Source organism: Ovis canadensis, chromosome 19 (genome assembly GCF_042477335.2).
Source record: "Ovis canadensis isolate MfBH-ARS-UI-01 breed Bighorn chromosome 19, ARS-UI_OviCan_v2, whole genome shotgun sequence".
Lineage (NCBI taxonomy): Eukaryota > Metazoa > Chordata > Mammalia > Artiodactyla > Bovidae > Ovis > Ovis canadensis.
Genome location: NC_091263.1, coordinates 31,030,310 through 31,045,521, shown reverse-complemented (window position 1 = coordinate 31,045,521; position 15,212 = coordinate 31,030,310). Strand labels below are relative to the sequence as shown.

The 15,212-nt window shown below is 43.4% G+C and overlaps 1 protein-coding gene across 1 annotated transcript in view; it reads right to left on the bottom strand.

Annotated features, from left to right (window-relative positions):
* Positions 1-1,032: 1,032 nt before the first annotated feature.
* Positions 1,033-15,212, bottom strand: part of ZNF197 (zinc finger protein 197) — a 92,824-nt gene continuing 78,644 nt past the window's right edge. The window contains exons 1-4 of the mRNA XM_069560821.1: positions 11,010-11,127; positions 4,756-4,867; positions 2,802-4,274; positions 1,033-1,530 (exon numbers count right to left, since the gene is read on the bottom strand). Coding sequence (XP_069416922.1) covers positions 1,520-1,530; positions 2,802-4,274; positions 4,756-4,810 — 1,539 coding nt within the window. The 5' untranslated portion in view covers positions 4,811-4,867; positions 11,010-11,127 and the 3' untranslated portion in view covers positions 1,033-1,519. Of the gene's footprint in view, positions 1,531-2,801; positions 4,275-4,755; positions 4,868-11,009 lie in introns of the transcript that reaches the window.

Genomic DNA, 15,212 nt, shown 5'->3' with positions numbered 1-15,212 from the left:
TGCCCTCTGAAATGACGAAGCAGGCACGGGCCAGATGGGGAGACTCAGCTACCCCTGGAGGCTAACACTTTATTCAGAGAGAGAACCACAGAGCTGCCACAGTTGTGTCTTGCAAAGACCATCCAGAAGACATGTGAAAGATGGCCCAGTCGTACAAGAAACTGCAAGACTGGTTGGGAAAATGGGAAAAAAGCCTAGGAAATAAATCAGGGAGCTTGGATAAAGCACTATCAGTGGTGGTGGCTTCCTAGTTTAGGAGTTATAAGTCAACTGGATATGGTGGTTGATTGGATATGATGAGGGAAGGCTGAGGAAGAAGCTAGCTTGAGGCCAAGCTAGAATGACTTGACACATGGTGGGCCAGCAACTGACACAAAGTCAGGAGTAAATATCTGCATGTGTGAGAATACGGGATGGGGGTAAAGCTGATGAGTTCCTTTTCTTTCTGCTTCTCCAGGAAGTAAAAATGGAACCAGATTCTCTTAGCCTGAGGATTAAAACCTCGGTTTGTCCATTCCATTTTAGAAAATCTTTCTAACAACTGAGGCATCTTTCACCCTTAAGGTTTTCTGACTTCTTCCTCAAGAAAACTCTCCCTTTCCTCTCTAACCTCCAGTCAAGACTCCAAAGACAGTAGCATATAAATATCACTCTAAATGTCAAGAAGTTCCTAAAGTTTCTGGTAAGCAGAGTTTGATTAAAATATATTAACTCAACAAATAAACATTTACTGAGCATTTACTATGTGCTAGCAATGAATTCTTTAGTGTTTGAAAAAATACAGACATTTGCTTTCCATGAGCATAAAATACAGTTTTCATAGTGTTATTTTCCCCCCTAAGACATTAATGTACTCAATTATGAACTGCCCTATGGCAGGTTTGAGAACATTATCTTTATAGCTGGAGAGGGAAAAGTATGTTATTTCTGTCATATTCCCATTATTGGTAATTAATAGCTCAAACTAATGCTTGTAAGACAGTTGCTCTGGAAAAAAATATCAATGCTGAATTCCAAATAACCATTCCAGAATTAACTTACTTTAGTTGTGTTTAATGGTCATATTTTTAAAAACTATATGAACTTCAGAGCATAGAAAACTATTTCAAATACCAGTCAAAGGCTATCCTCATATAATCTTCCACAGCTGACTCTCTGGGCAGCAGTTAAGTACAAGAAAGAAAACGGAGACGTAAAGGGGAAACAGGCCCTTCTTTTCACTCAAAAAATAAAATGCCATCAGTCATGGGAAACCATACTATCTTGATTTTCAGCGTAGAAAAAGAGGTAATTCTCTTCAGAATTCTTTCCAAATGCATCCCATGAGAAGGGTTTCCTTAGATAGCTCTAGTTCACAAAGAATGATAAACATCCTGGAATAAGAAAGTCCCAATAAAAACAAACATCCGACTCTCATGAATCTATGGTTATCTCCAGTGCCGGGACTTCCTGATGGTCCAGTGGTTAAGACTCCACGCTTCCGCTGCAATGGGCATGGGTTCAGTCTTGGTAAGGAAACTCAGATTCCTTCTGCCAAGTGGCACAGTCAAAACAAAGCAAAAACAAACCTTCAATGCCATGATTACACAAAACCTAGCCTTCTCCAATACAGTGACTTCATCACTGAAGCTTTCTCTCTTAAGGACTGTCTACCAGTGCCCAAATCCAGCCAACCTGAAAGGGGCTGCCTTCCTTTATCACTAATGCTTTCTCACCCTAAGGGCTAACAAACCCAAGTCCCAAGCTGATCCTAGCGGGCTCCTATCCCCTGGTCCCTGTGAACTAGTCACCCAGTCAAACTGATAAGGGACAGGAAAATGCCCTAGTCCAGGTCAGGAATATGTGGGTGGCTTGCTCAGTCATGGGCAGGCTTTCTGCTCTGAGGCCTCTTACCACTGGTAACCCAGCAAAAACCACTTCCTTTCTGGGTAAGCCAATAATTCCACAGGGACAGAAGATAGGTCTCCTTCTCTGTGACACTCTGAGCAGATCTGACTTCCTTCCCACAAACTGACAGCATTTGAGAAAAGCTTTGACTTATTTCCTTCTTAGCCCCAAGTGATCCTCCTGCTTTAAAGGATTGGGAAAGATCTCCCTCACCCTGATAAAAAGTCTTCTTCACCATTCCTGTAGCAATCAGCCCAGTTCTTGCCATATATCCCAATACTTGTTGAATAAATAAATGAGTAAGGATTCTGTTTTCATTTGTTTCTGTCTAACCTTCATGGGACCACGTCTACAGATGGGCAGCCTTCCCACAATAGCCACCTCAGTCATTTGGCGGTTATTCAGCACCACCTCAGAAGAGCCGCCACTTTCACATTGAGCATCAGTTTGGAAAAGCAACCCAGCCTAGTGAGCAGTGAACACAGGTGACAAGTTGGGGAGGTAAGGCAGGAGTGTAATAAGGGAAACAGTGTTAACTTAATAAATGGTACCTCCAGCTATTAGAGTGCCCTAGGGAGAGGAATGGCAAGGAGCCAAGATTTCTCTGAAAAGTAGGAACTTCCTTCCTATCCTGTATTCCCAGATGCCCACCTGGAGTAGGCTCTGCATTCTCCAAATTCCCACCTCCATTTCTGGAAATATTCTTCTGAGTATGGTGTCCAAGTCTCCTTTATCCTTCCCTCTAGGAACTGCTCCTGTGCCTCTACCCTGGGCCAGATTCCTAGCACTCTCCCTCGAGAAACCATCACATGAATGCCAGATTTATTCAGCACTGTGAAGTTTCTGATGTCTGAAAAGGACTGAACTATGTCTAAAGAATTTCCCACAGTCAACACACTCATAAGGCTTCTCACCAGTGTGAATCCTGTAATGTTCACTAAGGTGTGCATACTTCCGGAAGGTTTTCTCACACTCACTACATTTATAGAGCTTCTCACCAGTGTGAGTTCTGTGATGTTCAGTAAGAGATGTGTTGTGAGCAAAGGCTTTCCCACATTCTTGACATTTATAAGGCTTCTCTCCAGTATGAATTCTCATATGCTGAGTGAGGCAGGTATTCTGGTTAAAGCCCTTTCCACATTCATTGCATTTATAGGGTTTTTCTCCAGTGTGACTTCTCTGATGCCGAATAAGGCAAATGCTCTGAATGAAAGCTTTACCACATTCACTGCATTTGTAGGGTCTTTCTCCTGTATGAATTCTCTGATGTTTAGTGAGTGGGGTGCTCTGAGCAAAAGCTTTGCCACATTCCTTACATTTATACGGTTTTTCTCCAGTATGAATTCGCTGGTGTTTAATAAGGGATGGGCTCTGACAAAAGGCTTTCCCACATTCCTTACATTTATAGGGTTTCTCTCCAGTATGAATTCTCTGATGCTGAGAGAGGTTTGCCTTTGTATGGAAAGTTTTCCCACACTCATCACATTTATATGGCTTCTCCCCAGTGTGAATTCTCTGATGTTGTGTAAGATTTGAGCGTTTGCGAAAAGAAGAGCCACATTCATTGCATAAATAAGGTTTCTCACCAGTGTGAATTCTCTGATGATGAATGAGGTGTGTGTTCTGACTGAAGGCCTTCCCACATCTATTACATTTGTAAGGTTTTTCTCCAGTATGAGTTCTCTGGTGTTCAGTGAGATGTGAATGATTGCGGAAGGAATTCCCACATTCATTACATTTATACGGTTTCTCTCCAGTGTGGATTCTCTGATGCTGAGTAAGAAATGATCGACATCTAAATGTTTTCCCACACTGCTCACACTCATACGGTTTCACTCCAGTATGAATTCTTTGATGTCGAATAAGGAATGAGCTACGACTAAAAGTTTTCCCACATTCCTCACATGTGTAGGGTCTTGTATGAGTTCTCTGATGCTGGGTAAAGGATGAGCGCTGAGTAAAGGTTTTTCCACATTCACCACATTTCCAAGATTTTTTCTGTGTAGAGAGGGTCAAACATTTACTTTGGCCTGAAATCTCATTGCTGTGTATGCTATTTGTCTCCCATTTATGTAGGCTCTCTTCTGTAGAAACCCTGAGATGCGTAACAAGACTTGAGGTCAAAAGCAAGCTTCTCTCTAAATGATATTGCTGGCTAATCATTTCTGGAGGTGCTTCCTTATGGATAAAAGTTATTGCTCCAAAACCTTCTCGGAAAAACCGTGGTCCAGGAGCCTCTCTGGGAGGGTTTTCCTTCATGTTCTCACATATATGTTTTTCTTCAAATGTAGAATCCTGGTATTCATCCTCTTGGGATCTCTTTGATGCTACCCCTGGCGACTCAATATCAGTGCCATCCTGCTCTGGAGCAGACTTGTTCATCCAACCTGAAAAAAACCACTGCAGTGAGTGTCTCTTGTGTAGGGCAGAGTGGAAGTCCCTTAACTTAGAGGGACCTCATTTTGACAGGTCTTAATACTGGCCTATAAGTAAGGGTCAATAAGAGCAAGTGAGCAAGTAATTCAGAATTATAAGCGGTGGAAGAGATCTGCACCAGGGTAAGGCGATCATCATTAATGAGAAATGGGCAGCTGCAGACACCAAGGAAGTGAGGCAATCGGAGACAACGGAGATAAAAGGAAAAAGACAAATAACAGACTAAGATTAGGGCAAAACAGTGAGAGAATGTAAACGAGCCAAACAGTAGAAATGTACCAGGGAAAAGCTGGCCCCAAGAGGTGCTCATTCACATTCATCCCAACATCCTAAAAGAGAGAGCAATTTTCTGTTCTGAGCTTCACTGAGTTTCTCTTGTAAAATTTCCAAAGCCCTCCTATTTCTTCCACTGGTGAACACTTGCTCACTCACCTGGACAAATCTCTCTTCCAATCTCTCTCTCTTCAGCTCCTTGCATATTCAACATCCACAAATCTTCTCTTTGCTTTGATTTGTAGAAGACTTCAAGGCTGGAAGTGGAGCCCTGCTCATAGAGGAAAAAAAGGTGGGGGAGGGGATATCACTGTCCCAGTAAACAGAAAAATGAGAAAGAGCTCTTGTCTGAGGACACTATCTGATAACTCACACAAAATCTGTCAGGATAGCAATGTACCTGCATCACCAAGTGTTACGATAGCTTCCAGCTTTCTGGATTCACAAACTCCATCTGTCAGCTGTTCAAGTGACAGCCAGACAGACTAACATATTAGGAAATACTCAAGCACTTGATAAACACATCAGAATGTTATTTATAAAGATAAAAATAACTATGAATGGGAATATCCATGTTAATGAGTCCACTCTTTCCATTATACAATAATCTAAAGAAAAAAAAGAAAAGGCAATTAATATAATCAAAATTTACATGGGGGAAATGGCCTCATAACAAGGCTAATGCATTACGTCTGATCCACCCACCTCCCCTATATGTCAAGGAGCTGGATAGTAGTTAGGGATTTCTCTCTATTTGATACAACCTAGAGATACACTGATTGTCCTTTCTTCAAGGTGTCTTATCAGTGAAAAATTTTTTCTTCGGGCACAGCTCAATATAAAACTGCAGGCTGCAGTTTAAAAATAAACATTCTGTGAAATAATCTTTGACTTACAAAGAGTTGCAAAAATAGTAGAGAGTTTCCGGTTTTTGGAAAGTCAAAATTGTAACTGTTCATCAAAAAATATCTCTCCCTATAAGCCTGAAGTGAGAAGTAAAACTGGAAACATCTCAAGAAAAACAGAAGGCAGAGAGATGGTTTATCATAATCAAGACCTCAGAAAACATGAAAGAATAGGATGTCCGGTGAAGTAATTAATAAGACCAGCTCTGTGGCCGTCTCATTAAGGTCTGTGCCTCAGTGTTGAGTTTCAGAGGTTTAGGAGGATTCTAGGTGGGATTTCCTGATCCTCTTCCATAACAGGGACATAAAGTGGACCCACTGCAGAATCCTACAGATATTCATGAGGTAGAGTGGGGTCTGCTTATAATCAGAACTAGACAGCCCTATATATATATAGGGCTTCCCTGGTGGCTCAGAGGTTAAAGCATCTGCCTGGAATGCTGGAGACCCGGGTTCGATCCCTGGGTCAGGAAGATCCCCTGGAGAAGGAAATGGCAGCCCACTCCAGTACTCTTGCCGGAGAATCCCATGGAGGGAGGAGCCTGGTAGGCTACAGTCCACAGGGTTGCAAAGAGTCGGACACGACTGAGCGACTTCACTTCACTTCACTTCACTTCAGACAGTGGAGAAAAAGTCAGACATGACCCTGCCCACCCAGAGCTTACATCACAGCTCAACAAAGAAATTACACCAGTAGTTATAAATAAGGGAATTAAAAAAGCAGAAATATTGGGCACTGTGGAATGTAGAGCAGAGGGGACCTAATCTAACCTGGGAAAGAAAGCCTCGCTGAAGAAGAGATAAGTAAGGATTAGATGGGTGAAGAGGGAAAAGAAGATATCAAGAGAAATGAAATGCAATATATAAAAGGAATCAAGCCCCATGCTTCAGAAGAATGAACGAGCTCTAGTAGGGCCAAAGTACGAAATGCTAGAAATAAGCAATGAAGCCTGAGGCAAGCAAATACAATCCTGCAGGTCATTTTAAGGAATTAACCCCAAACCGAGCAGAAGGCTACAAAAAGGACTGGAAAATGTTTGAAAAAAAATGTGACATGATTAGATCTGCTATTACACACACACATCCTTTTGTCCATAGTATAAGAGAAAGCCCTGGGATTTCTTTGGAAGGAATGATGCTAAAGCTGAAACTCCAGTACTTTGGCCACCTCATGCAGAGTTGACTCACTGGAAAAACTCTGATGCTGGGAGGGATTGGGGGCAGGAGGAGAAGGGGACGACCCAGGATGAGATGGCTGGATGGCATCCCTGACTCGATGGATGTGAGTCTGAGTGAACTCTGGGAGTTGGTGATGGACAGGGAGGCCTGGCGTGCTGCGATTCATGGGGTCCCAAAGAGTCGGACACGACTGAGGGACTGAACTGAACAAGAAAAGTGTGTACAGGGGTGAAAGGTAGGAGGCAAGGTGAAGGCTGGAGTACCCCTGAGAGGTTGTTTCAGCAGTCCAATAAGGAGACTGGGCTAACAGAAAAAACAACAGGACAAGAGGAATATTAGAGGGAGATGTAAGGAGAAAAAGTTAATCACAATTTTCTGGTGTGACTCTTGAGTGATGACAGTAACCTTTAATGAGAGTGGGAACACTGGTTTGGGAGGGAAAAGATATATTCAGTTTGAAATATCAGGCATACATGGATATTAGAGGAGAGAGGTATGGGCAGAAAACTTATATTTAGAATTTTTGCCATAAAGAGAGTAATTGAAATTCTGGGGGTAACAGATAAAATCATCAAGAGTATATAGCTAGGGGATCTCCCCAGCAGTTCAGTGGTTAAGACTCTGCCGTTGCAGTTCAGGGAGTGGGGGTTCGATCCCTGGTGGGGGAACTAAGATTCTGCGTACTGTGTGGCACAGCTTAAAAAAAAAGAGAGAGAGTGTGTAACTAGGAAACCTTAATAGTGAGTTTACACATTCATAAGGAAGTTAAACTCTGGCTTTTGACTTTATAGACTCTTAATCCCCTAAGAGAAACATAATTTAATATATGATAAAAATTGGCATTTCCAATCATAAATAATCGATTTCTCCCAAATTATGCTGAGATTGTTTAACTATCTGGAAAAAACACTTAGTGAGATTCCTATTTCATACCACATACCAAAATAAATCTAAACTGAGTAAAGGTTTAAAAAATGTATTTTTTTAATTTACACATCAAAGAAGTAGATGGACCTGATAAATAAAAGGATTCTTATTAATGAGTAAAGAAAAAAGATGAACTGACAGAAAAATGGGTAGTATAACAAATACTCCAAGAATTACAAAAAGCCAATAAACATATCAAAACAAAGCTCCACCTCCATGGTAATCAAACAAATGAGAACTCAAAAAATGAAGAATTAATTTTTATATCAAACTGGAAACTTTCTCTTTAATGCTAAAACTCAAAAACTGGCAAAGGTCAGGAAAAGAGCCTCTCTCACACGACTGGTGGGAATGTAATCTGGTACCATCTTTCCAGAGATAATCTAGTTATATATAGTAGGTCTTAAAGTTGTATGCTGAGTGTCAATTGGGACACCATGATCACCATTTTGTAGGTACAGGAACTCAGAACAAAATTCTCAGTCTATACTATATACACCTGCAATGTATCTCAGAAGATCCTCGAATTTATCAGTATGTCATAATTTCAGATACAAATGTAGCATCATATATGTATGTTAAAATATGCATATGAATAAGACTAAAAAAGGAAAATTAATCATCACCATGGGGATATGAATTACAAATGATTTTTCCCCTCTATTTCCCATATTTCCTCAATTATTTATATTCTGCCTTATTTTTAAAAAACTAACTTAAGGAATTCTCTGGTGGTCCAGTGGTTAGTACTTTGCACTTTCACTGCTTGAGGGCCTGGCTCAATCCCTGGTTGGGAAACTAAGGTCGCACAAGCTGCACAGCATGGTCTAAATAAATAAATAACTTAAATCTCTCAGAATATCTATCAATTTGTTAGCCACGTTCATCTCTGAGGAATAAGATTATGGCACACTTTCTTCTTTTTTCTGGCTGCGCCACGTGGCATGCAGGATCTTCTCCAACAGGGATTGAACCTTTGGTCCCTGGGTTGGGAGCACAGAGTCTTAACCACTGGACCACCAGAGAAGTCTGAAACTTTTGTTGTCTTAAGGCCTTTCTTTTTGTAATGTTTGAAAGTTTTTCTGTAGAAATAAATAAATAACTCTGTAATCACAGAAAAAAGTGAAAAAATGTAATCAGAGATGAGCACAGAGACTTCTGTGCAAGGATCACACTATTACTATAATTTTAAGAAAATACAGGCAAGTAAAAATTGATGGCATACCAATATGACAGATTATGAAATTATTAAGACTCATGTTTTCAAAGAATACTCATGAGAATACAATATGTTAAAACAGGAGACTACAAAACACTAAAAACAAAAAACATGCACATATATACCAGTACTAAAGTAAGCATTCAATAAACAGAAACAATTATCAACTACACAGATATATACAAAACACACACATACAAAAGGACAGTAGAAGATCCTCCAAAATGTCAACAACTGATCTGTAGGTCATTTAATGGGTTACTTTATCTTGTCCTTTATATTCTTCTACATATTTCATTTTTCCTGCAATAAACATGAATTACTTTTTAAATCCAAACAATATCTTAAAGTGAAAGATCTGGCTCAGAGTTTTAACTGTCCCCCCCTAAAAAAAAAAACCTTTTTTTTTTAATGCCACATCTAATGGATATGGTATAGGTTTCCCATTCAGAATAAGATTAAAGTGGCAAAGTGAGCTGTCTTGAAACTCAAGAAACTTTGCTCTGCCATAGCCCATGGGAACAGGCTGTTTATCTGAAAAAGGTGACAAATCAGGTAATGTTCCAAGTCCTTCTGGCTCCAACGCTCTGTGAAACCCTTGACTAATGAGTTAATTCATATAAAGCACTTATAAAAATATATGCCACACAGCAAGCACTCAACATAAATCCAGAAATGTCACATTTGAGAAGGACAAGCCTGTCACATCTACTCTCTAGTTGCGGATCATCTAAGCTGTGTGTCTACATCAAAAGTTAGCAAGCATTGCCTTTGTAGTTTGAAAACAGAACTAGACAATATGTAAACAAGTGAGCTTATTTGTTTCAACAATTTTTTTTTTTTTTAACAAAACCAGGTGGTAGACCAAAATTTAGCCCATGGGTCACAGTTTGCTGACACCTTGCTTCTAAGTCGGCTGGAATGGAATGCTTACACAAATGAGATAATGTGAAATATCTGTTCATGATTTTAAGATGCTAAAAGGATCAAACTTAATCCAGATTTGGGGAAACAGGTGTGTGTATATATATATATATATATATATACACACACAATATCATCTTGCTAAAACTTACAGGGACCTAGCATCCTCCTCATGTCTTGTAAGGTTTCTCCCTGCTGCCACTTTGCTACTCCTCTGTAAGTGGCTGATGGATTCTGGGAAGCCAGGTGTTTTTCAAGAACTGAAACCACAATTCCTTACATAACACCACACTTAAATGTACTGTTTTGTGAAGCCCTTCCTGATTTGCTTGTTGGCTCCAAGTAAAGTATTCCTCCAGGCTGCAACAGCACCCTGGACCTACATTTCCTGCAGCGTTGGGTCACTTAATAGCAGTGCGTCCTCGGATAAGTCATCTATTCTCTACGGACCTCGATTTCCTCATTGAAAATTAGATGTTGTTGTGAAGGTTAAACAAATGCACAACTGTTTCAAACAGTGCCTGGTATCCGTTAAGAGACAAATAAACGCGGTTTAAAATATTTATCACAGATCTGCTCACATATGTATCTTCCACTACTACACTGGGAAGCGACTTCCCACTTGGTAAGGCTCCGAGGTCACTCACTCTTGTAGTCCAGCCTCTAAATTCTACGTAATATTTGGCAAGTAATGGGTAGTAAACTTTTGTTGTTAGACATAAACGTTTCAGCGTACATACTGTCATCTGAGCTTTGTAGAGAAAAGGCGGCAGTGACAGTTCAACATTAGAGATCAAGAAATCGGCTCGGTATCCCAGAGAATTACATCTCAGGTCTCCAAACTCTCTCGCTAGTGCGTTTCACACTATTTGCTTTCTCCTCTTAAGTCCCTTCAAATTTTTTAAGTTTGAGCTGCAAGACTGTTGGGGGAAACAGCTGCGCCCAAATGGAGAACTCTGACCCCCAGGATTTCCTTTCCGAACTCGGGTCCTAGGTCTCGGTCACTTATCCGTTACTCAATCATCATTCACTCATTCACGCCATCATCTTCTTAGGTGTATTCTGTGTGCCAGGCCCTGGTGAGTGCAGTGCTGAAGCTGCAAACGGGGATGGGCTGCCAGGAGCTCGGGGCCGTAAGGGTACTCAAATATTCGGGGAGTAGGAGGCCCGGGCGAGTTTCCACATAAACCAGGGCTGCCGCCACTGCCGAGAGGCGTGCGGTGTCTGTCTTTCCCTTCCCCTAGGTCCCGCCCGCTCACCGTGACGTCCGGGGGCTCCCCACAGGGCAGCGACCACTGTCCGTGAGGTACACGGAGACCCAGGGGTTAGAGTCACCTGCCGAGGCCGGAAGAACAGCGGCGCGGCCGGTAGTGCGTCATCAGAGGCCCGGCGGCTCTTGTCCGGCGCAGCCCTCGGAGGTCTAGGAATTAAGAGGATCCTCTAGATAGCGGCCTCATAGAAGGCGATCCCCATCGGTTTCCCTCCAAGCCCAGTGGCATGCCTGATGCCCCATGAAAGACTGCCTTGCTCGGAATACAATGACCACCTCATGCCTCGGGAAAACTGTAGATGGGGGCGTTAGGGTTGGAAAAAGTACTAGGTAGGTGTCAGAACGGGCCATCTCAGCAAGAGAGTAATACATTGCATCCGCTGCAGAATAGCTCCTGGCACTTTCCTACTGGTCCAGTGGCTAAGACTCCGTCCTCCCATTGCAGGAGGTCCAAGTTCCATCCCTGGTTAGGGAACCAGATCCCACATGCTGCAACTGATCCTGTGGCTCAGCTAAGACCTGTGGCAGCCAAATAATAGCTTTTTTTTTTTTTTTTTCCAATGCTGGCCCTACCTTCTCCCCTTACCTTGGCTTATAGGCAATAGGGACAGCCCATAAATGCTGGCTCCTACCTCAGTATAGTTCCTTGGACTCTCATCTAAACAGATTCTAACTTTTGGGAACTGAGTTATAACTTCACATCTCCCCTCTCTGACCTGTTTCCTCTCAATAGCCAAGACCTTTCTGCTTCTTACTCTTAAGCTTCAAGTAGATTTGGTGTAACTCCCAGCAGCGGTGATGGGAAATCCAGACCAGCTCGAGGCAGGACTGAGCCTGACTAAGGGCTTTGCTGGCCCCAGTCTGCCCAGTTGAGGGCTCACCACCACCAGGGGACAAAAAAGAACAGTGGCTTAGCAGCTCCTGCCATTGACGTCTATGCTTGAGGCAGTCAGCTGGCACTGTACTCCGTGTTGAACTGTGAAAGTAAAACTGTTTCCCCAGTCAAGTTAGGGTTGGTTTCTCTCATCCACACCTATACACAGGAATGGGCTTCCCTGGTGGGTCAGTGGTAAGGAACCCACCTGCCAATGCAGGAAACACAGGAGACTCCAGTTTGATTCCTGGGTCCGGAAGATACCCTGGAGAAGGAAATGGCAACCCACTCCAGTATTCTTGCTCGGGAAATCCCACGGATAGAGGAGCCTGGAAGGCTACAGCCCAGGAGTTCCAAGAGTTGGACACCACTGAGCAACTAAACAACAAATCCACAGGACTATGGCAGGCTTCTGCAACCAGGCAGCCTTTAAATAAAGGGTTACAAATCCCTTTCAATCGCCTCATTTCATCCCAACCGCCTAACCCTGAGTGGAAGAGAGGATTTACATTCAGAGAAGTTAGGGATTTGTCCTGGGTTGGAGGTAAGTGAGCAGCAGGGCCAGAGTAGCATACTCTGAAGAACTTCGGGAAAATAATCTTGTCCACAGTGGCACGTCTGACTTGTTTCCAGCGGCCCGAGGCTAGAGAAGTCAGCTCGGCAGGACCGGAGCCCCAGAGTCTGTCCTTGAGCTGGTACGAGCCCCTCCTTCTCCAACCCATTCCCCTCACCCTCTCAACCTGTCTATTCCTTCTGCTGCCCCACCCCCTTCGCCTCTCTCTGCTCTTCCCCATCCTCATACTTAGTCTTTCCCTTCCTGCCCTGGTCCCATCCCCAGCTCCCAGAACAGCGCCCACTCCCCGATGGCAGCCTCCTCCTCTCCGTAGCTGACCTCAGGCTGCAGCCTCTTCTCCGCTTTCCTTCCCAACCCGCTCCCAGCGCCTGACTATAGCCAGATCCTCCTTTGGCCAAACTGCCGATCCCTCCTTCCCCTCCATCCTCTGCACTCCTGACTCACCCAGCCCCTTCCCGCTCTTCCCTTTTCCCCGTGCAACTGCCCCTCCCCAGGACCCTCACCTCCGGGTCTCCCAGGCGCCAGCCAGTCCAACCCAGATCCCGGACCCTCAGTCAGCGTGCGAGCGCGGCTCAGTGAACCGGCCGGGGAGAAAGCGCCAGGCTGCAGGTTCTTGCCCCGCAGCTCCAGGAAGCGAGGACGGGTCACCATCTTTGTGGTTCTCTCGCTCGGTTCCTCCTGCTGGAAACCGGGGAAAAGTGGCCGGCTGTGGGGCCAAGACCCAACTCGTTCCCTACTATAAAATGGATTTCCAGTGAACCTGTCTCAAAGGACTAGGTGAAATCATGGAAGAATGAATCATCTTGAAGAGGGCAAGTCTTTGATCTGACAATAAATGGTAAATATCCAAACAGCAAAGATCACAGTAAAGGGACTGACTGTAAACTGGGGGAAATACTTGCAGCACATATGGCAGATGAGAAGAGTCATTTCTTTACTACAGAATTGGTAGAATAAATTCTTAGGGCTTTCCTTGTGGCTCAGCTGGTAAAGAATCCGCCTACAGTGCAGGGGGCCTGGGTTTGATCCCTGGGTTGGGAAGATCCCCTGGAGAAGGGAAAGACTACCCCCTCCAGTATTCTGGCCTGGAGAATTCCATGGACTGTATAGTCTATGGGGTCACAAAGAGTCGGACAAGACTGAGCGACTTTTGCTTTCACTGTTCACTTTAGAAATAAATTCTTAAGAGGATCAACAACCCAACAGAAAAAAAAAACAAAAACACGCTTAAAGAACATGTACAGGCAATTCACACACAAAAAGAAATACACATGGCTTTTAAACACAAGATATGATTTTCAGGTTCACTCATAACTGAATGCAAACTAAAATATGACAGCATTTTTCATTTATCAGAGCAGAAAAGACAGCAATTGTATTATAGAGGTTTCTATCTAAATATCAAACGCACATGCCCTTTATCAATTTATCCTGCAGACAAAATTGTATGCATACAACTTTGTCTGCAGGATAAACTGATAAAGGACAGTATGCTAGGATATTCATCATGGCATTGTTTGTAAAAGCAAAAGATAGCAAAGAACCTACATGACCACCAGTAGGGCACTTGCTCCATGAATCATGGTACATCCATATAACAGAATATCACACAGCAGTGAAAAAGAATGAGATAGATCTTACAGGCAAACAAACCATCTCCAAGACACACTGAGTGAAGAAAAAAAAAGTATTCTAAGCTCGTGTGTGTGTGTGTGTGTTGGGGGGAATATATAAGACTATAAATGCACGTCTGGGAGGATCCCCAAGAAATTGACAACAGTTATCTCTGTGATGCACATACTGGGTACTCTGGGCTGGGAGGAACACAACTTCTTTGTTGTCTGCTCTTGTACCACCGAACTTCTTACCACAGGCAAGCACTGTTGTTCCCAATTAAATAAAGCACTTTTAGATGAGGAGAGGGGTTCTTGGAGGCACACTGAGAAGATAGCTTAGGCGAGGGGATAATGGTCTTTAGCCTCAGTTATCTTAATCCTGACTGTGACTGCTGACTATGAAAATGTAGATAATCCACAAAAGTGGGGGCATATGTATACCTATACCTGATTCATTTTGCTGTACAGTAGAAACTAACACAACACTGTAAAGCAACCATGCTCCAATAAAAACATTTCAAAAAAAAAAAGAATAAAGAGAATGTAGATAAGAGAACTTCCCTCCTCGGGTGAAGTCTAAATGAGATAAAAAAAACATCTGGCATTTAGCAGAGTGCCTAGCACATAGGAAACCCCTCCAACAGGGCAGTTATAGCTTTGCTATTGGCCCAGCATGGGGACCTGGGTAGCCAAGTAGCCGGCTAGGACTTAGGTTGCCTCCTCACACCCAGGGTGACACAGGGCAGCCCCAGAGAGGCACACAGAAACCAGGACCTCTCGGGTCTGGGCTAGGCCTCAGTGGTCAGAGATCATGTGTCACAGGGTGTGGAGGACTGGATTGATCCTCTGTGCCCCGAAGGCCTGCTCATTCCATCCGTCTCTTCTCCTCTGGCCCCTGCAGCTGCCTGGGTCAGACTCCAGGGTCTCTCCTGGACTCTGACAGAAGTGGTCTGTATGGTCTCCAGAGTCCTTTCTCCCCTCACCAGCCCAGCCTCCACTCTCCACAGCTTTAACTGCATGTCACAAACACTGGGGTTACATATATTCTCCAGCTGAATCCCCTCGCCTGGCATTAGGTCCTTGGTAACTGACCACTGTGTTTCCCCTGACTCTTATTCTGCTGTTCCC